The 25503-nt window shown below is 32.1% G+C and overlaps 1 protein-coding gene across 28 annotated transcripts in view; it reads left to right on the top strand.

Annotated features, from left to right (window-relative positions):
- The window catches only part of Rbfox1 (RNA-binding Fox protein 1), a 699789-nt gene extending 677301 nt beyond the window's left edge, over positions 1–22488 (top strand). For 10 of the 28 annotated variants that reach the window (XM_073980539.1, XM_073980537.1, XM_073980534.1 and 7 more), the window contains 6 exons: positions 2882–2945; positions 3244–3297; positions 12721–12798; positions 18646–18806; positions 21896–21959; positions 22033–22488. In XM_073980539.1, the coding sequence (XP_073836640.1) occupies positions 2882–2945; positions 3244–3297; positions 12721–12798; positions 18646–18806; positions 21896–21959; positions 22033–22077 (466 nt within the window). In that variant the 3' untranslated portion in view covers positions 22078–22488. The remainder of the gene's footprint in view (positions 1–2881; positions 2946–3243; positions 3298–12720; positions 12799–18645; positions 18807–21895; positions 21960–22032) is intronic. The other 18 variants (XM_073980545.1, XM_073980542.1, XM_073980541.1 and 15 more) reach the window with 3 other exon arrangements.
- The last annotated feature ends 3015 nt before the right edge of the window (positions 22489–25503 follow it).

Genomic DNA, 25503 nt, shown 5'->3' with positions numbered 1-25503 from the left:
AACGACTGTCGGAAAGAAATTTCCTTTCCGAATTTCCCAAGGATCGTTCCGAAATTATGTCAACCACTTCATACAACTTTCGTTAAGATATCGTTACGATTTCGGATCAGAAATCGGACGTATCGTCCGAATTTTGTTCCGATTTCGTTAAGATGTCGGTACGATTGGTTTACTGGGAAAGCATGTGTTCACACAATGATAGCGCCCTAAAATATAGTGCCTACGCCTGGTTTAGACCATGGATGCCTAAGAGAGCGCCCATGGGCTCTCAGCGAACGTTTCTCCCAAATTAACTAATTGAAAAAGCATGTATTCACATAATGCAATAAAAAAATATAGTGGGCATCCCTGATTTAGATCAGCTGTAGGCAAGAGAGCGCACACGTGCTCTCAGTGAACGTTTCTCTCTCTCTCTCGACATACACACAATCCAACTAATTGAAAAAGCATGCACTCACACAATGTCACTCCCTAAAGTATGCATTAGAAAAATATAGTGGGCATCCCTGATTTAGATCAGCTATAGGCAAGAGGGCGCACACGTGCTCTTAGTGAACGTTTCTCTCTCCACATACACACAATCCAACTAATTGAAAAAGCATGCACTCGCACAACGACACTCCCTAAAGTATGCATTAGAAAAATATGGTGCATATCCCTAATTTAGATTCACCAGTGATTGTCCGTAATGAAATAGTGATTAATATGATATACATTTCCGACGTATATTACATACGTATACAACGTCGTATATTTAACAAAATAGGTGATGACCTCATGCAATCTTTCTTCCATATGCACCTCTGATGACGGTGCGAATTGAAATTTAGGAAAATGAGCTTTGGTGGATAGTTAGGGTACATTGTTTTCTCTTTCGTTCCCTCTCTACTGTGACATAATGCGGTGAAAGCATAGATATTTACCGACGATCCGCCCATTGGAAGTGTTGTTTGTAACTCCACATTCTTGTACATAGTACCATATTCTCTCTGAGGAAAAAATATATAAGATTGAGGAAAAATAATCTATGCTAAATTCTGGCAGTCATACTCTATCTTTTGAGTGGAAGCAATAATGGAATGCGCCTGAAATGGATTCGTAGGACAAATAAGGGAATTAACTCGTCTTTAGAAAGATTTAGGCTTGATGACGTTTACTACTCGTTAAACCTTTTATATTTGTATATGACGCTTTCGATGTTTACAACTTTTAGACAGTCGAAAAACGCAAAAATCATAATACCGACCATGCCTGAGGTCCGACAGTAAGTCGCAGTCTTTTTTTTAAATATGGATATTATTAAATAGGTCTATCTGATAAAAAAATACTTCACTTTTAATCGTGACAAAGCTTTAACATGTGACCTATAGCGGGCCAAAAAATCGATGACACAATCGATAATATCGATTATTTTTTTAAAAATTCAATATCGATAGATAGTTTTGTCCATCGGTATTATTCATTGAAATAAATAGAAATTTCGCTGTTTTTCGGTATAGTGAATGTGGGAAGTAAGTCCGTAGTCACTGGTACACATTTTTCGGAAAAGCAAATTCTATTTTTGTGTCTTTTTATTTAATAAAACCAATTGATTTTTTTCTCCTTTATATTACTGTGAATCGATAGATAACGATTTTTTAATTAAATATAGAAAATATCTTATGTTGGAAATATCGATGGTTTGCCAGCTCTAGTGTGTAAATTTCAGAAAATCGAAAAAAATGTTATTGGCATATTTTAAATTTTCAAGTCGATCGATTGGATGGGAAAAATTCATTGTGATTTGTATGTAGCATAGAAACTTAAACCGTGTTTTTTCTCCAAATTACATTTGGAAATCGATGCCAACTCTAGCTCGAAATCCAATAAACCGTTTGTCATATATTATTGTGCGCTCACACAGGACAACTAGTTCTTCATTGGTCGATTTTATTTTGCTTTATGACGAAAAAACGTCAGTTTTTTAACTAAAATTTAAAATGTTGACCGTCTGTGTCCGCCATTTCAGTAAAACCTAATATATTTTAAAAAATCGATAGATGAAGGAATTGATCATTATGTTCTAAATAAGCTTACAAAATATATGACGATCGGTTCATCAGGTTTCGAGCTAGAGTTGGCACCGCAAAACCCTTTAATAAAAACAAAACTACGTAATATTTTTCAACAAAAAAAATCCGAAAGCAGATTAGGTTGTGCTCTTTCAGATGAAATAAAAATTACCACAAATATTTAGTTTCGTTTTTCATGAAAAATATCATAAAAATAGCTTTTGTTAAGCTTTACTACTGGGCCACCCCTTAAATTAAGAATTTTAATAATAATAATATTAATTATATTTTATTTATTTATTTAAGTTAAGAAAACCCGAAATGTTAATACTGTATTCAGAATAACAATTTTTATAATTAATTACAAAACTATTTGTAAATTTACATTATGTGTGTTTAAATGTTCTATGTGTGAGTGTGTATTTCATTTGCACACATTTAAAAAACGCATAATGCAAATAACGATTGGACTCTGTGTACTGTGGATCCCCCTTATAACAACTATCAGCATATTGAATATCATGATGCAAACAGAACTACCGAAAAATAAAAAAATTGGAAAAATAAAAAAAAAATTGGGAAAAGAAAACATCGACCACATGTATTACAAAAGCACTTCTTATTACCTTTCTACCTTAAGAACTGAAATAAAAAAGGCGCAATAAAAACAGAATATGAATTTTGCTTTTAAGTACTCAATGAAAATACTATTTCAAGTCTGACCCTGAAACGAAAACAACAACAATACAATTTAATTCCACATTGTTCTTTCTAAGTGTTCAACAAACAAACAATACAAATTTGTCTTTTCGAACTTTTCCTTTCCACAGTGTTTACTTTGATCCATACCTAGCAGCCGCTGCAGCATCTGCTGATCCCAATTTACGTTTTCAGGTAAGTGCATGATTTATATAAATCAATGTTTAGGATTATTACATATACGAATTACAAATATATTATTAGCATTTAAGCCATTAAGAAGATATACAATCAGAAACAAACAGCCTTAGATTTTAAGAATTTCTTCTTAGGATATAAGTGGACAACATTTTATTATTTTTTTGTTTATTTATACACAGCTACAAATGTGTATGCGTGTGTGTGTCTATTTATATTGGTTTTAAATTTAATTTGTTTTTAACTAAAGAAAATACAAGAATTATATAAAACAAAAATACGTAACATTTTGCAGGCAGCCAAACCGGTCAACGAAGTTCCAGCAGCACAGCCAGCAGCAATTATAAATGTAATCATTGTTTTGTTTCTTTTCTAAATATTCTATAAAATTGTATTATATGATTATAATATAATTTATAGTCACTTCTACCACAACTTACATATTATTATTATTACTATTCTGATTATTAATTACTGTCACCAATCAAAGCCACCACGAAAAAACGAAAGAAAAAACATTCATCACTTTTTTTAATATTTTTTTTTTCCTCTACATAACTCATTGTTATAATTATTATTTCGTGATTGTTATTAAATTTACTGCTATTATTATGATTATTATGGTACCTACCTTGTAATTAGTTGTACAACAAATCAACACCTTTTTGCTGTGGTCCCCCAAAGTATGCTTCATTTATTTGTTAAAAAACTAGTTTTTCAAATATCCTCTCCTAAAAAACATGTGTTTGCCATAAAAGTTTCTTCCTTGGGTTTTTTAATACAAATTCTATATTTTTCGTTTTGGTTTGTTTTCTTTTTTTGTAATACTCCACTTTTTTGGGTTTTGGTTTGAGGTTTTTAGTTTCTTTTTGATTTTCTTTTTACTATGTACTAAAAATTATAAAATGAAGTATTAATAATGCATTTACATTTCAATCTCTCATACATAGTATGTAGTATGAACTAGCATTAGGTGTGTTCTTTTCCTTAATAATTTCTACAAATTATTGAGTTAATTTTTGTAAACGAACAACATCCAGTAACAATTTTACAAAGTATTGAGCAAACATACACACATGCTCGTAGTATTAGAAATTTGATTAAGGCTCTGAAAAACGGAAGAGATAAAGACGTTTGTTCATGTTATTAAAATATCAAATAGTTTTCGTCCTGTTTTTATTTTAACGAATGGATTATTGAATGATGCAGGAATTCAATTTTGGTTATATGAGATTTTTCAATTTCAGTCACAATAAACTTCTTTTGGTCGCTTGGAACAAAATATTATAATTGGAAGCCGGTTTTGGTATAATAATATTTAACATACGCAACATCGCACAGAGGGGAAATTTGTGTTAAAAGTTGATCAAAAGCCCTAGAAAGCTCATTTATAGTCCGATTGATATAAAATTTAGCACAAAGCATATCTTCTGTATAAGGATTAATCCTATAGGAAATAATGAAAATCGGTCCAGATTTGGATGCAGCTTCCATATATATTCGCATCTGATAAAAATGCACCAAAATCACTGAAATTTGACGCATGCAACCTGCACAAGCCTAAAAAAACATTGAGCCCATTTTCAAACAAATCGGTACAGATGTATATATAGTCCCATGTACATATATTTCATTCCAAATTTTATTTTTGAAACTTACTTTAATTAAATTTTTCTCAATTCACATGAGAAAAGCCGTGAATGTTTCTGAATAATACAAACATATTTGATAGGTGTTGGTTTAGTCTGATAGTCTGAGTAAACCTTGCAATTCCATATAAAAATATTTCATATTTAAGCTGAGAAAAATTAGATTTTTTTCGGAATGGCGCAAATATGCGCAATTTTTTATGATTGAATCTGATATTTGAGACTCAAGCGCATAAAACATTAGAAGAAACTATGGTCGGGAAACGACGGGGAAATAGACTTTTTCACTATTGAAATTGTAGTTATCTTAAAAATTATCATAAAAAAATTTCATAAAGAGGATATGTATCACCATTATTAAAGAGCAAAGATGTAAAATCAATCTGAAAATTTTAAATGCTAATCTTGTTCGGAGACTGTACAAAAGCAATAAATCTTGAAAAATATAAAATTTCGCGAAAATAATGTCATTTTAATGTTCACCTAATTTCTTAGTTTTCGAAAATTTACTTTTTGTTTTCAGTATGGCTGAGTTCAATCGACTGCTGCATTGGATTGGTTAATCTTACAAAGTCGAGGATGGTTATAGCAAATGTAGAAAAGAGTCTGGTTGCCGTTTATCAACATTTTTTCATAAAAAAACTATTTTTATATTTTGAGTTTTGAGCAACTTTAGGCCTATGTTTCCCCTCTGTGCATCGGTTCCAAAGTCAAAAAAAAAAAAACAATTCTTAAAAAAAAGGTGAAACACCAAAAATGCTATAACTCATCCATTTTTTAACCGACTTCACTAACTTCCATTTTCGAAAGCTAACTTAATTTAAAACAAGTAAGAACAGACTATAGTCGGACGGGGCCGACCATGTGATACCCTATACCACTATCCCTGTGCACTAGCTTTCCGGGCTAGCTGTTATAAGATGTGCATTAGAAATTTTACCAATTTTCACACAAAAGTTTTGATCAATTTAACCCGCTAAATATTATCCGATCATACCGTTGACTTGCACGCTACTTCTTCATCTCAAACCAAAACTACGTTTAAAATTTCGCGCCGATCGGACTATTATTGCGACCTACAGAGCGGCTACAAAATCGAGCAAAAATTTTGTTTTTGGTCCATTTCATCCCTTTAACATTTCACGATCATCGCCAAAAACTAATCAGTTCTATTCTGGTCCAAACCCGACCTCCATACTAAATTTCGTGACAATCGGTCCATAATTGCGGCCTCTAGCTTGATTACAATTTTTAATGGACGGACAGACGGACGGACGGACGGACACACATCGCTAAATCGCTTTATCTCGTCGAGATATGAAGTTTGGTATACCACATGAGGGGTCTACGACGAATATTTCGCGGCGTTACATGAATTTTTGGGAAAACAAACTTATTATACCCTTTTCCACATTGTGGTATAGGGTATAAAAAAACAATAATGGAAGTCCTTTATAAAAAAGATATTTTCGTTTTCCATGGACCCCAACAACACAGAATATTATATCAATATTGAATATTTTTAGTCATTTTATTTACGCCTTATTAAGGCGAAGGTCATTTTTTACCGATATTTTAATTAATTCTCTTTTCGAGTGTAATTACCTAAGAGGTGCATGGCAAAATTAGGAGTTCACCGAAGTCCCACACATTCAACCATTGTGCTACGTTTCGCGGATGGTTAAGTCCTTTCATCGGGCATATTGAAACTTAGAAACTTGCATTTATACGCAAATCATTCGAAAATTGTATATACGAATTAATGTCAGTTCTTTAATTCCAAACTTTTCCTATAGTTCGACTTGGCTGGCAACCCTATTTTCAATGCTTTATACAAATACTATCAGACATGTCACAGAAACGAATTCCGATCGAAAGTGGAATTGATTCCTTATTTAGCTTCTTCAGAAACCGAAAAACTAAAATTATTTCGGAATGAAACCACTTTTGGTTTCGCAAGTGGAACTGTATTTTTTTGGAAACAATTTACTTTAAAACACTCCAAAAATACTTAAAAATAATAAAAAATATTGTTTGATTACCAAAATCACATTTAATTTCATATTTTTTTATAATTTTATTTAAAAAAATCGCAAAATTTCCATTATTTTTCAATTAACGAAACCAATTATTAACAACGTATTGCCACATAATTTTTTTCTTGAGAACATTTGTGAAAAGTAAACAATCTGTCATTGCGAATGATAAATTAAAGCAAAGATAAAAGAAAAGAAATGTTATGATGATTACTTTTCCCTTTGATTACAGAATCAATAGAAAACTTAAAATTTCAATAAAAAATTTTCATCGGAATCTTTGACAAGTTTTGTATATCATTGTTGTGTTTTTGCGATATCATAACAACATTGTTAGCGATTTTAACAGGTAAAACAAAGACTGGAAAATGCTATGGAATAAAATTATGTGTTCAAATATTTCCTTTGAGCCTTTAGGCTAACGAAGCTATATACTTTCATACGACCAAAATGTGCCTAATCGAAATTATGGTTTTAGACTCCAAGTATGTTTTGACGGAATCCGTTTCAGACAATTTGAAGTCGATTTAGCAATGTCCGCCCGTTTCTCTGGCTGTAGCGTGCTTCGAAACTACAGTCTTCCCATTAGTTGTCTTAAAAGATTAAAACAGGCCAGGCTATTTGAAAAAAAAAGAATAGAAGTAGAACAAATATTTTATTCAACATGTTTGTGGACTTCATTTTCTGTTTTATACGTAAACAAACATGTGTCCGTTACCCCATTCGCTAAAAGTACACATCATTGGAAAAGACGATGTAAACAGAATTTCTCTTCACTCCGTTCGTATATTTCATATTTGGTTTCAAAAGTAAAATTTTAAAAATTAATAAAATTTCAGAATTTTATTTGTAATCGTTCCCTATACTGGCAGTACCCAAATTAGTACATAGAACTTCCGGAACCACCTCTTGTTTATTTCAATCTCAGAATTTGAGCTCTATCCTCCATCCTTGACCTATTATATCGACCCTACTCAATACAATCCCAATACCAAATTTCAAAATGCCAGTTCCATCCGACGACCCTCATTCCAACATTGACGACTCTCATTCCAAAATTTGAGCACTATTCGTTCACAAAATATCAAAGGACAATTCGAATTACTTAAATTTTTTAAAACCCCTCTTTCCACATTTCAGAATTTTAGTTCCACCGTTTGCCCAAACAAGGCACAGTAGAGAAAGTGGCCAAAAATTTCCAGTGTAAATTAGCGCGCATTAGCTTAAGCTGGTTAAAGCGTAGCATTCTCACCTGAGTGAGCTAGTTTTATGCAGTACCGATTATCTTATGAGGAATATGAATATATTTGTATGCATGTAAATTGTAAGTTGTACTCACTACAAAAAATATTAGTTAAATGTTTCGACTTTTGGAGCTATTCTTCAGAAGAACGCATTCGAATGAAACAAAAGCTTATATATTTCTGACATTCAGTTTTCTATTTTTGGCCAATGGCTGAAACCACTATGAAGGAGTATAATTTTTGGTTCCCTAAATAAAATTGTATAGCGTTTGGTACCTTTTTGTACTCTTCGTACACTTCAAGTACGAATTTCCAAAAACCCAGCCATATCTCACACAGTTATGATGGTCACAAAGTTTCAAAATTCTAGCTTTAGATACATATGCCTCGATTATGTATTACAACAAAACTCCAGTTGAATTGTCAGTTACCACAGCGACCAAAGTGAAAATTTGTATTGCGGAAAGCCACCAAAATCGATTGCCGAACGGAAGGCTTTTTCGTTAGTTTGGTCAGTAAGATACCTTTAGGGATACCTTTTGAATATCATCTATCTGGTGTTCTCAGAAGACTCTTCTGCTCATAAGCAGAAAACTACTAGGTCTTCTTACTATAGAAGGCATTTTAGTAGTATTCTTTAAGCAGTTCCTCTATTCTTAAACAATCTTTAGGATTCATTTTGTCCAAATGCATAGAAAGTCTTCCCTTCACAGAAGGTAGGGATTCAGTCCATAGTAGCTATTTATAAGGTTTTCTATCCAATGAAATCCATAGGAGACCTTTTTGAGTTCTTGTGTACATAGCAGATTTTTAGTTTGGTCTTCTATCCACAAAAAGCTTTGGGAGGTTTTCTGGTCATAGTACTTTGACTGGGAAGTCTACTATGAAACGAAGATATTTAAAATGCTCGAGAAATTTCATTAGACGAATGGGTATATATAATTGTTCCACAAACATCCCAGATGGGACAAGGGAGACTTATCTCATATCAATGAGTGCACCCCGATTCATATTAGTTCAATGATATGGGACCTACTGTTTATCGCCGAGTCCGAACCGCTTGTCTTAAGACAGCACTTGTAGAGAAGTTTTACATGGCTGAAATACTCTTGAAATGTCGCCAACATTACTGATGGGCACTTTGCCACCTTGAAAATTTGAATCGGGAATCGAACCGCAAACCTTCTGAGTGTAAGCGGGTGAGCATACTATTGTACCACGGTAGCACCCAAATGTACACATTTTCCTTTAATTTAACGTTCACTGCAAGCTATGTTTCGATTACAACCAGTTAAAAAATTTATATTTCAAATGTTTGTTTTTGGCGATTTTAAATTTATTTTAACACAAAAACATTAAGCTGGGTACTAGGGTTATGACTTTTTGACATTTTTCCTCAAAAATGATTTCCTGTAGCAGGTATGAATGAACTTTTGCCTATTAATCACTATGCTATCGTTTATTCCATAGAAATATAAAAAAGTTCACGCATAAATCGATTTTAAAAAAATAATTTTTTGAAAAAATATATGAAATGAAAGAGGAAATAAGTTAGAGGATAGCGAAGCCGCCCCACAGTCGATGTGTCTGAGGAGCCTTCCTAAACCAAAGGCGAAACATGCATGTCACACAGTGGTGATTGTGTGGGTTCGTATCGTCGGCTTTCCTTTTTCAAAAAGCATCTTGGTCAGTAAGCTCGTCTCTAACGAGAAAATTAATTAAAAAATTAATAAAAAATTACCTTCGCCTAATAGGCAAAATTTTAGAAAAAAATTATTTTTTGTTGCACGGATGAATAAATATAAGCCTACTAATAACTAAAATAACGTTTATTTCATTCAAATATTAAAAAAGTCGCGAAAAAATTCACTTTGAAAAAATTTTAAATTTTTTGTTTTTTGTTAAAAAATTATATTTTTGAATAAAAGCGTTTACGACATTTTTACGATTCTCAGAATTGAAGAAAAATAGTGAGAAATAAATTTTATGTCATTTTAAATATCTCATGTGGTTCTAAAGTTTATTTTCAATTATATATCTGTTTTCAGTGACTTCAAAAAATTGTCCATAATTTTGATAAATTCAAATTTTAAAATCATTTTGTGCGTGAGGTTTTTTCACCGAATCACCTTATAATTAAGATTTTATGTAATCTTATGGCAAAACTCACCACGCTATGATACAGGGATATGAGGTTGTAAAAAGTCATAACCCTACTGGGTACACATTGTCAGTTTTGAATGACAGCTTTGTTGTTGCTTGCTAGTGTGGTTGCTGGACGGTTGGAAAGTAATCGATAATTGCGAAATATCGACATTCAAAACTGGTAATGTGTACTGCTCTTTAGATATATTGGTGAAGTTATACAAACAATAATTTTTGAAATAAAATTATCAATTTAACTTTTATTTTCTTTAAAATTGTGGGAAGCGACTGCTCAAAAGTAGTCTTCGACGCCAGATGCCGATTGCTATATGTAATGCAATTTTGGTAACTGCCAACGCAACTAAACGATAGTTGCTTTCCATAATCGAGGCAATAGACAGATATCTGAATAAATAAACTTTCCGCTAATTTTGACTTAAAAAATATACATATATGGTAAAAACCAAATTTCCTTTACAATTCCATTTGAAAAAATTAAAATATTTTTTGCGAGTACATCTTTGATTTTTAGTATAGAGGTTAAGGATAAAACTCTGGTTTCAAATCTGTTCGCGTTCACAAAATTGGCCGATTGGTCACAAAGGTTATAGGGGTTTTTATTCCCTCCTAAAGAAAAAATATTTTAAAATGTCTTATTTGTTGTATTGACAAAATGTATGCACCATAATTTCTTACTGTGGGAGCAAATCTAAAGTATACTACATCAGAGTCCGTATAAACCTCTAAAAAATAAATTAAAAATACGTACAGAAGCTAGACAACGCGTAAAAAATTATGAAACGAAAAATAAAAATATTGGCTTTATAAATTGCATCTTATGGCAACAACAAAGGAGAAAAAACTTATTGTTAAAATATTATTCCAAATATATTTTTTGGTTCGATTAGGAAAATTAGAAAAAAATATTTGGGAGTTCTCGAACTATTTCGCTAAAATCCCATAAAATAATTAATGTATACTGCTAAAACCACATCAAGGATAGGAAATTAAGAGTAATATTGAAATTACAATCATTCAAAACTATGAAAATTAAAAAGCTTGTCATTCGAATTGGTTAAAGTCGGTTGATGGGCATCCGATTTTGTATATATCGAATTAATATCTTTCAATATATATGCATATTTCGATGTTCAATTCAGCCGCAATTGTGTGCCGTCAGTTGCATCTTACAAAATTGCGCAATGTGCATGCGATTTTGATGCGCATCTGCTTTCATTAGCGCCAATCAAAAATACTTCAATATACACCTATTTCAAATAGATTCTTCAAAAACCGCGGATTCTATTTTGCGTTAAATACCCACATTATTCACGTATCTGTGTAATTTATGACACGCGTTTTAGCAAATATTATAATCCCGTATAAAGGATTCCACTTATGTAAAAATTTGTAAAGAAAATCGCGGATTTGTCAAAATATACTTTTGCTGATTTTCCTATTTCCAAGGTGTCTATGTATATACGCGGTTTTAGTTGATGGATTCGATCGCGGAAGGGCTCATTAGACCTATCGCGTGAAAAAATAAATTCACGTGGGGTTCAAAGTTAATTGAATGACACTTGTAAATTATAAACGCAAAAAATAGGGTTTTTAAGAAAATTTACGCATCAAATTTTGGCCTTTAGGCTCCAATTACTAGGATACTGTAAGGAGCACACTCATGAGATATGTATATATATGTACATTAAACGACGTAAAATCACGAGTTCTATAATCCTATTATGAGTTTGGAATTTTCTCTTGTAGCGCGTCCGGATTTGTAAAAAAAAATAAAAAAAAACCCGAAATTCCGCTTTAAAATGTCTGCATCAATTTTAGGTGGATGCAGTGGATATATCGAAAAATCTTACACTAGTATACTGTTGCCCATGGAGTTTTCTTCGAGTCTTTATTTGGTCATAGGTATATACAATGTAAGGTTAAGCCAGAAATCGAAAGGGAACATAAAAAACTTGTTGGTTTCAACCAATTTTTACCCATTTTTCTACATTGATGCCAACACAGCTTCCACGAATATTAACTTTACACTTCTTTTTATAGAATTTCAATCATACCATATAGAATTTCTTAATTCTGAATGGGTAAAACTCGGATTCACCAATTGTAAAACATTGTATTAATATCGCAAAAAATATACAAAAAGAAAAATCCACCAATGTTTGTACCTAAATAATAGATTATATCAAAAAATATAAAGTTCTTAAATGTTCCTAAATTTTGTTAGAATGATATAGAAATCAGGTTTTTATTTTATAGATTTATATTTGATGTTATTTTAAACACCTAAGGTATAGTTTCTTTTCTTATTCTTTTCTCCTATAATAACTTTACCTAATATTACTGAAAATCTCATTGTAGCCCACTTTTGCATTTATTTAAACTTTTATATTTTCTATTGTTTTGATGACAATTTTATTTTTTCTTTATTTTTGCCCCCATTGTATTTTTTGTATATATAACTGTTATGTAATAATAATTGCTATGTGTATTAACATAGGATACATCTACCATTCATTCACACGCACACAAAATCATGTGTCAATTGAAAAAATACACATCATGCCTCTAATCATCCATCTATACACATACAATATACAAAAAATTACATTTGTGATATAAAAGAATATAAAAAGAGTATATAAATATACCATTATCGAAATTTACTTAAAACTTGCAGCGCCGCACTGTGACAACGCTAAACAGTAACCACCACCCACATACGATCAACCGCATACCGGTACCACAGAATGTTTTGGTAAAAATTTTAATATGAAAAAAAAAAACAAATATTCGCTACTTTAGAATTCAAGAAAATAACATTTATTCTTTGTTGTGTTTAACTCATTTTATTTGTTGTTTGTTCGTTATTATTTATAATTAATTACAAAGAAATGAATGTTTTCGTTCATCGTTTGTTGGCTTGTGAAATGTTTGTTCTTCCATTCTCTGTTTGCATTACAAAATTAGTTTTTTTATGCATAAATGAATTCCATGAAGAATTTTCATTAACCACCACTATAGCATGTTAGTCGATAAAAAAGAAGAGAATTTTTAAAACAATAAAAAAGAAAAGTAAAAATAATTCACATTCGTTGTAATGAATTATTACGTCCCTTAGATTAATATTATCCCCTTGTTATGAAATTTGACCACGTGTACATAGCGCGATATTGGTCACTGTAGTTGATTGAAATTTGGTATTAAGTCGTCGTTGGGTGTATGAAACTTTACACCTTAAATTTGTCCGCATAAGTCTATGTCTGCATATAGCCCTCATAGAACGGTACCTCACGATTTGCGATATTTTGAGGGTTGTGGTCTCAACATCACACTGAAATGGCTGACATTTTTTATTAAGTCTTCGTTGGGTGTATAAAAGATTCAATTTGAAATATCTCGGTATAGATCAACGTCGTCATATAGCCCCCATAGAACCATACCTCCCCATACAACCATACATCCCTATTTTGAAGATTGTGGCCTCATTATCCCACAAAAATGACTGAAGTTTGGTATATTGTCTTCGGTGCCTCCGATTTTCGGTATTTTGAAGATTGTAGCCTCAATATCCCACCAAAATGATTGAAATTTTGTATTTATCCTTTTTTGGGGTATAAAACTTTCCACCTGAAATTTCTCGGTATAGGTCTTCACGTCTTCATATAGCCCCCATAGGACGGTGCCTCCCGATTTTCGGTATTTTGAAGATTGTGGCCTCAATATCCCACCGAAATGACTGAAATTTAGTATTTTATCTTCGTTTGGGTTATAAAACATTCCACTTGAAATTTGTCGGAATAGGTCCACGTCTTCATATAGCCCCCATAGATCGGTACCTCCCGATGTTCGGTATTTTGAAGGTTGTGGCCTCAATATCCCACAGAAATTACTGAAATTTGGTATTTTATCTTCGTTTGGGTTATAACATTCCACCTGAAATTGGTCGGTATAGGTCCAGGTCTTCATATAGCCCCCATAGATCGGTACCTCCCGATGTTCGGTATTTTGAAGGTTGTGGCCTCAATATCCCACCGAAATTACTGAAATTGGGTATTTATCCTTTTTTGGGGTATATAACATTCCACCTGAAATTTGTCGGTATAGTTCCACGTCTTCATATAGCCCCCATAGATCGGTACCTCTCGATGTTCGGTATTTTGAATGATGTGGCCTCAATATCCCACCGAAATGACTGAAATTTGGTATTTTATCTTCGTTTGGGTTATAAAACATTCCACCTGAAATTTGTCGGTATAGGTCCACGTCTTCATATAGCCCCCGTAGAACGGTACCTCCCGATGTTCGGTATTTTGAAGGTTGTGGCCTCAATATCCCACCGAAATGACTGAAATTTGGTATTTTATCTTCGTTTGGGTTATAAAACTTTCCACCTGAAATTTTTCGGTATTGGTCCACGTCATCATATAGCCCCCATAGAACGGTACCTCCCCATGTTCGGTATTTTGAAGGTTGTGGGCTCAATATCCCACCGAAATTACTGAAATTTGGTATTTTATCCTTTTTGGGGTATATAACATTCCCCCTGAAATTTGTCGGTATAGGTCCACGTCTTCATATAGCCCCCATAGTTCGGTACCTCCCGATGTTCGATATTTTGAAAATTGTGGCCTCCTCCCACCGAAATTACTGAAATTTGGTATTTAGTCTTCGTTGGGTGTATAAAACTTTCCACTTGAAATTTCTCGATATAGGTCCACGTCTTCATATTTCCCCCATAGAACGATACCTCCCGATTTTCGGTATTTTGAAGGTTGTTGCCTCAATATTCCACCGAATTGACTGAAATTTGGTACTTTGTCTTTGTTGGGGGTATAAAACTTCCCACCTGAATCGGTCCACGTCTTCTATAGCCCCCATAGAACGGTACCACTGGATTTCTGGTATTTTGAAGGCTGTGGCATCAATATCCCTCCGAAATGGCTAAAATTTGGTATTAAGTCTTCCTTGGGGGTAAAAAACTTTCCACCTAAAATTTGTCGGATATGGAAAGAAAATTTTTCCAAACTGTTCACAGATCCAATCCCAGTAGATGGTATCGAATGTATAGCGCCCGGCCAAGATGAGGTAAAGACAGCAATAAACCGGCTGAAAAATAATAAGGCTACAGGAGGCGATGACATACCAGCCGAGCTATTCAAATCCGAAAGCGACACGCTGATAAGGTGTATGCACCAGCTAGTTAGCACCATCTGGCAGTTAGAACGCGTACCCGAAGATTGGAACCTGTACATCCTGTGTCCCGTCCACAAGCTAATTTCATGTGCGGAAGAAGACCCGTTGAGGTCGTTGATAAAGTTGCAGCTAACTAAACTAAATGCATCATATGTATTATGGTGACGTGTAGTAAAAAGCGTCCAATGCAGGTTTATGTAGGTGAACATTTTGTCACTTTACATTCCCTCACAAAAGTTAAAAATTTTCACATACACGCAGTTTGAAGACTGTCCGTGGATTGTTTAGACATGTTCATCGCAGGAAGGTCTCTGTGGTTCTGAGCACAAGGATATAATTTTTTCGTGAGGAAGTCAATACTCTCTGACATCAGGACCAGAAACCTCTTAAATTTCTAGTGTGACCAATTAAAATGACTGATTGGATCCTTTCCCAAGCTGGACTGTGGAGCGATATAGGTACCTCTTCCGCAAAAGTTTAACACGTTTACGCCTTAATACAAATCAAATGTTTTACCAATACATCCACATTTATTCGGTATGTCCACAATTGTAAGATAACTAGTAAAAAGGTATCAGTTGGTTTTGCCGTCAATCTATTGAAAATATCGAATCTACGGATTACGGATTTTGTAGCGCTTTTTGAAATTTTCCGACAAAAATATATTTGGTTTGAAGCTCAAAAGTGATGCAGACGATGTACTTTAAGAAATGGTTAGAGGTTTTGGGACTCGATGTCAGGAAACATGACTTCTCCACGAAAAACGTGAAATCGCTTAAACAGGACCACAAAGAGAAGTTTCGGTATAAGTTTCCAAAGTTTCTTCGAACAGATCCTAAACTGTGCGCACAGATAGTACCAATCTTCAAACTTAGACTTAGTTTGAAGTAAATACTACGAAGGCCAAATCTTGGACCGAATCGGCTGATCTGTTCGATAGTTATCGTACGCATAGTGCGAAAGAAATTTTTAGAACTTTCGGGTTTTTTTCTCTGGAAATATGGACTTGACCCTAAAAGAAATTGCATCGTCGTAATGGGGACAGCGAATACAAGTTTTTACAACAAAGATAAGAGCGATTCGAATGCAGGCCTTAAACAGCATTTTTCCGAAATTTTGTGTGGGATGTGCCTGAAGGAATTGACATATATAGTCCATATTCAAGGCTGATATATGCCTCGTATAAATATTACGATGTGCAAAGTATGGACCAAGTCCGTTATTGCCTTCAGGAGTTATATTGGGCCATCTTAACTTAAAATATAACGATGACCAAATTTAAGACCGAATCGGCAGATCCGTTCGAGAGTTATCGTACGCTCCAACCATTACACTTGTGTCATAGGGGATTTTAACAACTTTCAGGCTATTTTCTCAGGAAGTGTGGACTTGACCCAGATAAAACTTGTACCTTCGTAAGGAAGGTGGCGAATACAAGTTGCTACAACAAAAATCAAAACAATCCGAGAGCAGGTCCTAAACTGAACTTTTCCGAAATTTTGCGTGGCAGGTGCCCTAGGGAGTGAACCGATAGAATCCATATTGGAACCTCATCTACGTCTGGTAAAAATTTCACAATGTGCAAAGTATGGACCAAATCGGTTACTCCCTTCAAGAGTTGTCGTGCGCACAAATTTTCCGAACATTTTCGAACTTTTGTGGGGGAGGTACCTGAACTTAAACTAAGTTTGGGCAAACGGACATTTCTAAATCGACTCCAAATTGTCTGAAACACCTTTCGTCCAAACATACTTGGGGTCAAAAACCGTTAGTTCGATGAAGCACATTTTGCCCGTATGAACGTGTATATAACGGTATAAAAACAGCAAAAGTTCCAAAAATCCCTATATTTTTGTCGGGAAGTTCAGATTCCAAAGAGAAGGCCGCAAAAATTGAAATACATACTTTAGACTTCCCAACCTAAAAAGATTATTACACAAAAAAATAAAGTAACTACTTGGACGATATTTTGCAAACAGTTAGCCAGATATCAGTGTAAATATGAAAATTTGGCACAATATAAAGTAGAAGTCATAGAAAAAATAGAAGTTAGCAAAATGTATTTTTCAGTTATGCCACGCTTGGAGTTAATGAGCGATATGTATCTCTGTCAGTCATCTGATACTCTTTTACTTACTTTTTGAAGAATTTCGGCATAATTGTCTTTAAAAGCAAATGGTCCTTCGACCGTGATAGTAATAAGTTATATTAGTTCACCATGAGCTCGGCGAAGTTTCGAACCTAGGTACTCACCAACCTACATCTAACGTGCCTGATTGGAGAATTGTACTAAAAATTTTGTAAAACAAGAAAAAAACAATATTCCCACCTATTCTATGATTCTCTCATATAATTCTCATCTGTTCTGAACACATACATAAGTATCAGCACTATTCGATCAAAACTATTTTTTTTGCTAAATGATTTTTTTATATGTATGTGTGTCTGTACAAGAACTTTAACAGTACTGGAAATTGCAATGCATGTTGATTTTTTGTTATTGCATTAAAATAGTTGTTGAATTAGTTTTAAAAATATAACTTTCTTTAATTGCAGTCATTGACAAGGTGTTGCTGTGTGTTGGAATTTATTTAAATATTTAAAATTATAAACCACTATAATATAGTACCCGTTTTTTTCTAAAGAATAACAACAATATAGAGTACTACATTAAATTACCAAAAAAGCAATTTTGTGAAAATATTGCAAGCATGTTAATTCACAAATGTCTCATTTATTGTATTATTATTATGTATTACTATTATTGAAAGTAATTGCACTGGCTTTAAATAATTTTTTGGTAGTGGTGAAAGGGAAACCCGATTGTATTTTGGAATGAAAATTATACAACAAAATGTTAGTTTGTCTTTTTATTACAAAATTTTGCATTAGAATTTTATTGAAATAATCTCCTTTTATTTGTGTGCATTAAATTGAGCATTTAAAAAGGCATAGTTAAACGTTTACAGGCCAATTGTATATGTCCTGTTCAAATTACACATTGATCGGTTTTGTACTGGTATTTAATGTTTTATCGAATTCAATTCAATTCACTTATATAAATCTGCTTATAATCTAATTACACATTTTTATTATTAACTATGTACAAAATAAACCTATGATTTTCATTAGCATTATATATTCTTTAGTTCTCGTAACCTATTAAAATAAAGCAAAAACAACAACAACAATATAATAATTCCCACCCACCAAAAGTTTGTTCCATGCCACCCACCAATTGGTTATCACTACTAATCTAAAAAAAAATACAAGAATACCCAAAAAATACTCACATCAAACTGTTTTACAATTTTTTTCTTTTATTTATCAAACCTGCTGTATGCTTTGTTCAATTTCATAACCCTTGACGCTGATCACAAAATTGTAATTGCTAATTTCGATTTTACAGGCTGCTGCTCCTCTGTTAAAGACACCCTTGTCTCAGGCTCAACAGGCTTATGCTACGGCCGCTACCACCTACACAGCTGTGGCCGCAACTAGAGCAGCTTATGGTGCTGCTGCTGCCGCTGCAGCTCAACCAGCATTGGCTGGTTATGCCACCGTTGCGGGGTAAGTTTTATATATAGAAATATAGGAATTTGTATATACATAGTATGTAAATATATATAAATTTTAAGAAAATTTGTCCTGTAAATAATTTTTAGACATACTAAATAGTTACAAAAAAAATCAATTGTTCAAACAAGTAATAAAGATATTAACAAATTTAATAGAGATATTAACAAATAATAGATATTTGTATAAAGCATACCTTTTGCATCCAATAGGAATCCTCCTAATTTTAGTTAATATTTTTAAGAATACTACCAAATCAATTGAAGATCGATAGTTTATCATATCAACTTATCTAATTAGAGCGGCCGAACGGAAATTCGCTGATACTGCAGCGAATGCAGCTTCTATAATTTTAAATACCATGCTCAGATATCTTTTCAAACTAGTTTATGACTTGCTCTCGAATCGCCTTGACGGTACAAGTTTCATCAGGGGCAGGTCCATACTTCCTGAGAAAATAGCCTCAAAGATGCAAAAAAACCCCATGACACCGTGTGTAGTGTTTGGAGCGCTAGATAACTCTCGAACAGATCCGCCGATTCGGTCCAAAATTTGGCCTTCGTAATATTTTGTCCAATCTTAATTTAAGTTCGATGATAAGCCATTCGGTCCACTCCTTCAGGTACCTCTCACACAAAAGTTCAAAAATGTTCGGAAAAATTGTGCGCGCGGCAACTCTTGAATAGAGTGACCGATTTGGTTCATACTTTATATAATTGTTCCACAACATATGAGACTTCTCTCATATCAATGAGTGCACCCCGATTCATTTAGCTCAATTCCATGGGACCTACAGTTTATCGCCGAGTCCGAACGGCGTTTTCTAAGACACCACTTTTGTAGAGAAGTTTTACATGGCTGAAATACTCAGGAAATGTCGCCAACATTTCTGAGGGGTATTTTGCCACCGTTGAAAAGTGTTTTGTGTTGCCTGTCCGGGGAATCGAACCCACGACCTTATGTGTGCAAGGCGGGTGTGTATACCATTGCACGACGGTGGCACCCATACTTTACATATCCTTATATGTCTACCAGATATAGATCAGGTTTGAATATGAACTATATTTGTCCACTTCTCCCACACAAGATTTCGGATAAGTTCCTTTACGACTTTGACTAGGAAAAAACTATCCTCTGGCCTAATTACGACATCCCATTCGATCGAGTATTTACTCGTGAATGAAAAAATCGAACTATGAACATCTATGTGTTCTCCAAAGAACATTAAAAAGGTAGGTGATAAAATGTGTTTATCTGAAAGCAAAAATAAAAAACAAAGTTATTAATGAAAAAATTAATATCTGTTGAATTCGTTGAACAATACTTTGGACCAATATTACATGTCGCTCATTTACTGAAAGAGTGACACATTTCAAAAAATCCACTTTCGAGAAAAACGCGTTTTAAGTTGGCGAATGAAATTTGACTTCCCCAGTTAAAAAGATTGTTGCACAAAAACTAAAATAACTACTTGGATCATATTTCGCAAACAGCTAGCCAGATATCAGTGCTAAATTTCTGTGCAAGATCAAGCATGATTTGAAGTGGTTCAGTACTTCATAAACTCAAAAAACTTTTGTGTTGAATTATGCGAAACTTGTAGTAAATGGGCTGTAACTCGTTGAGTTTTAGAGATATCAGTATGAAATTTTGACACATGATAACATATGAAATAGAAATTGCTAACTCAGAAAACGCATTTTTCGAGTTATATCACTCTTTGAGTAAATGAGCGATGTGTTCTTTTACTATCTGATGGATTTGAAAATGCAAAATAAACTAACTTGGAGGCATTATGCATATAATTTACACATTGAAAGTTAATGACAAGAAGCTCCTTCCTGAAATTCCATCATCACTTTTAACTTTAAGTTAACCGGAACGCTATAAATCTGTTCGGTAAATCCAAACTATGACAAAAGAACACTTGTAATAATGGGGGTTTGAGTATTACTTTCGGAATGAAGTTGTGCTAGAAAAATGTACGAAATAATTTATTTTTGTAAAACGTTTTGAGATTATTGTAACAGATTGCTAATGCATCTACCTTAGTAAATGTACGGTTGGTCGCGCGAATAGGGTTTCATAGTTCGATTTTTTTTAATTCACGAGCAAATACTCGATCGAATCGAATGTCGTAATTAGGCCCCTGAATTATTGTGCGGCGCGAGTTAACAAAATACTCACCTTCTTACCACAATAACGTTCTTAGAGGGTCCGAATTTTGAATTTTAGAATGTTTCAAATGTCTATTGGTTATTTAAATTATTTTTTTTTAATTTATTGATTTTTAATTTGTATTATTTCATCATTTAATTTCATCATTTAATTTCATCATTTAATTTTGGTTTATTTAAATACTAACAGCCGAATTCTGTAATATTCGAATTATTATAAATAATGTAGTGAGTTACTATCACCACAATTTAGTAGATTCGAATTTTCCAGAAACAGTAGGGGAATTCTCTAACTCATTTTTGATAAAATTGAAATGTTTATATTTATATTTCGTTAATTAACCAAATTGTCAATAATTTTGCGACTAAAATATAGTTGTTACTAAGTCCTACCGATATGAACATTGCTGTCACCTTGTATTGGTGCTTTTCATTCATAATTTTGCGTTTTAACTTTAACGATTTTTGTCGGTAATGAGTTACAGAATTCCCTTACTGGTCTTACATTTATTTATGTTTCTTATTTTGGTGTTAACTAACCTCATTCTTTTTATTTGATTTTTTATTTTTATAGCGTAAGCAAGATAAGAAAAACAGAACAATTGAAAAATTTACTAGAAGATTATTGCAAAGATCTAACAAAAATTAACAACTTTGATTAAACTTGGGAAAAAAACTACAAAATCAAATTATTTTCCATAAAATTTCAAAAAAAAACCAAACAACGACTAACTCTTGGATAATTCATAAAGCATTGACACTAACGTTTTAACATAAATTTTAATGGATTCGATTAACACCTAGCTACTATGCATTTTATAAGCTGTTATAAACATTATCGCCATTTTAGATGAGCTTTTATTCTCATATTACATTTGTGTTTTTTTGTATTTCTTACGCCAACAGTTATGCCCGAGAATATGCAGATCCTTATTTAGGACATGGCATTGGACCTGTTCCCGGATATGGGGTAAGTGTTTTGCTGAATATTAGTTAATGGTTTTATTTATTTAATTATATTTATTTATTATTTTATTTTGCAGGCAACAATGTATCGCGGAGGATTCAATCGCTTTACACCATATTAAGCTCAATATGGTTTATATTAAAGAATATCCCACAAAAATGCTCAACAATTGTTTTATTGATTGCAACCAACACATAATGTTGAAAAACTATTTTTTTTAATAATAACAACAAAATCAAATGCTCAAACAAAAATGATAATGCCTCCAGATAATACTCGTGCAAAATACTAAAAGAAGACCGAACACACAAAAAGACGATAATTTCACGTTTAAAAACTGAAATAATTTATCAATCCAGAAATGATAGCAAACAACACAACAAAGAGGAGCTATAACATCTAATCCTAAGTGAAGAAAGTTTTACAAGAAAGCGTTAAAATTTACGAGATGCAATTGAAAAAAGAGAAACTTTACACTTTATTAAAATAATAAAAAAAACAGCAAATCGCTCACACACACAAAGACACAAAATAATTTATATAGAAATGAGAAAAACAAAAAAACATAACGAAAGTAGTTTTGTTCAAATTCAATGTCGTCCAGCAAATACAATTTACAAAAATTTTGTAGTATTTAAACCAAAAAAAAAAATAATAATGAACAAAAAATCACACAGAAAAAAGAGAAAACAAAATTAATTAAGAAAATTTAATTATTAGAAATAGATTTATACCAAAAACAAATCGAAAGATACAACACACACTCACAAATATGTTAGGGCTTCAATTTTGTTGATTTAATATAAATAATAACAACAATAACATAAAAACATTTATTTCTTTAAAATTTCACTCGCTCACATTTTGTCTTCAGAACTAAAAAAGGAGTTTGGTCAAATGTTGAATTGAATGTTTAATAAATTCATTTTAATATCAATGTTGGAATACTTCATTTGACCATTCATTCCTACGGTTCATATCAAAACATATTATTTTTGTGTTAATTACAAATTAGTTTAGTTTATAGCAAAGCAGCTAAGCAATCACAAAATCATAAATTTGCTGATTTTAAACAGCAATGTTTTTTCTATTTTTTTTTTCTTTTTTTTATTAAAATAAGTATACTCATCATTGATCAAAATTTAGTCATATATAAGAAGATTTTATTAGTTTTCTAAAAAACAAACATTACAAAGAAAATGGCAGCCTAAGCTTTTTGTTATCAGGTATAATTTTAAAAAAGATTTATTTTATTTTTAATTATTTTTGGTATGGATTTGTTTAATTATAAATTTGTTATTTTTTTTAATTATTATTAATCATTGCCTCTAAATTGCTTCTTCAGTCTTTGTTTTTTCTGCAATTATTGTCCAAACATTTTTTCAGATTTTTTTATGGATTGACTTGCTTAATAGTTTTGGGTTTTATTCAAACAAAAAATTTCGTATATAAGCAAAATATGAAAACTGTCCGGGAGTTATTTCAGCCCTAAAAAATTCCAATATCCGGTTAATTATTTACTTACTGTAATTTCAACAAGGTTAAATATAAATGTAATATAAATAAATTTTGAGATTTTTTTGAAGCCCATTTGTTTCATACAATATTTGCTCTGTTCCAGAACCTGCAAGAAGCTACTGTTTTTTACTACGATAACATTTTTTCCTTTATGTTTTCGGAAAAAATAGTAAAAATTAGTAGATTCTTGCAGTTGTGGAACATACCAATTGTTTAAACTTTTCCACACGGCCTAACCAGTTTCGTTGTTCTCCTACAAAGCTTATACTTTGTTATATGTATATATTGTTTGTCAATATTTACATTAACTATGGTGCACATGAAGCACATCACCTAAGTCTACTCTCGATGTCAAATGATTTTGTCCCAAAAATGCATTAAAATACAAAAAAAAAATTGTCCACAAATATAAATTTATCATACAACTATAAATTGTCGATAATATTTTGTTATTATTTTTTTTTTATTTCTTTTATAAGGATAATTTCGCCACCAAAACAATTGAAATTGAGGGAAGACTAAAAAACATAACTCCGCATGCAGTCTAAGCTTATTAATAAACCAAAGAATAGGTTTGTGTATAAAACTCAAAACTAGATTTTCATATCAATCCATGTATAAATACAATGTAACTGCGCATATACATATAGATATGGTATTTGCCGGATATTTAACCTCAAATTTGCTGCTCAGTGTATAACATAATTTTTAAACCAAAAAATACTCAATTTATACAACAAAATACTCAAGGCAAAATGCTAATTTGATTCGAAAATCAAAAATACTCATATATTTTTTAATTATTTTTTTTCGTTTAGTTGTTTGTTTTATGTTTTAAGTAGTTGGCAGACAGTTCATATATGAAAGGAAATGTTTACTCAACCATTGTTTTTGGTGCCAAAATTTATATCCAAATGGCAAATACATAAACAGACCCAAATATGTATTTATATTTTGTTGCATAATATAAATGTAAACTGTCTGTCTGTATGTTGAGGAAGTTGTAATTCATTCATACATCATTTACTGATGATATACATACATACATTTATTTTAGTAATATTGAATATAAAAACTTCACACGGGTTAAATTCTCGAACAATTAAAGTCAATATTCAATTACTATTTTTTAATTTAAGTTTTCCCTTCTTTATTTTTATTAGTTCCTTTTTATAGTTCGCATAATTCAATGATTTCATTTTTCATTTCATTATTGGCAGCTGCATACATACTAGAGCTGGCAAACTATCGATTGTCGGCCTATCGTTTTGATTGCTGGCTTAAAACAAATGTTAGATCGGCCACCGAAAGATGTTGTTTAGGTTATCTGTCACGAATTATTTAAAAAAAATAATTGCTTTGGAGTCCGATATGAACCAAGATTTGGGACAGCGATCAAAACGTTAGTCGGACTATCGATAGTTTGCCAACTCTAATACATACCCCATATTATTCTTTTTAAAGTCATAAGATAAATAATATAAAAAATAATCTTAAAAAAGAAAAATTAGTGAAAAACGTAGACATATCCTATATCAATAAAAATTTATATAATTGCAAAGAACTTATTAAAACAAAAACAACAACATTTGGATAAAAACTAAATATTTAAGCTACATTTGTTTTTTTTTTATTATTTTGTGTTTTCTTTTTGTAAAGAAAAAAAAACAACACAAATAAGAATATTTTTCAAACGAAGCAACAAGAATTTATTCAAAAAGCAATCTCTACTACATATATATATATTTTTAAACCAAATGAAAATACTCTACACTTTTTTGAATTAAAAACAAAAATCTTTTTTTTCAAAAATTCCCTATTTTCTTTCTTCTAAAAAAAGAAAATAAAACAAAAAAGGCGCATAAATGTATGAGTGTGTTCAAAAAGCAAAGGATAACAAAATATAAATATAATTTTATATAAGACAGCTACTTTAAAATTATTTACAAAATAAAAAAAAAACTATTGTGAGGATCTAAGTGAACAAAACAAAACTAAATTTAAAGCACACATAAATGCTCAAATTATT

The sequence above is a fragment of the Musca autumnalis genome, unplaced genomic scaffold (genome assembly GCF_047663935.1).
Source record: "Musca autumnalis isolate F117 unplaced genomic scaffold, ASM4766393v1 scaffold_4, whole genome shotgun sequence".
Taxonomy (NCBI): Eukaryota; Metazoa; Arthropoda; class Insecta; order Diptera; family Muscidae; genus Musca; species Musca autumnalis.
Note: the sequence above shows the minus strand (reverse complement) of the source record. Positions and strands in the feature narration are given on the sequence as shown.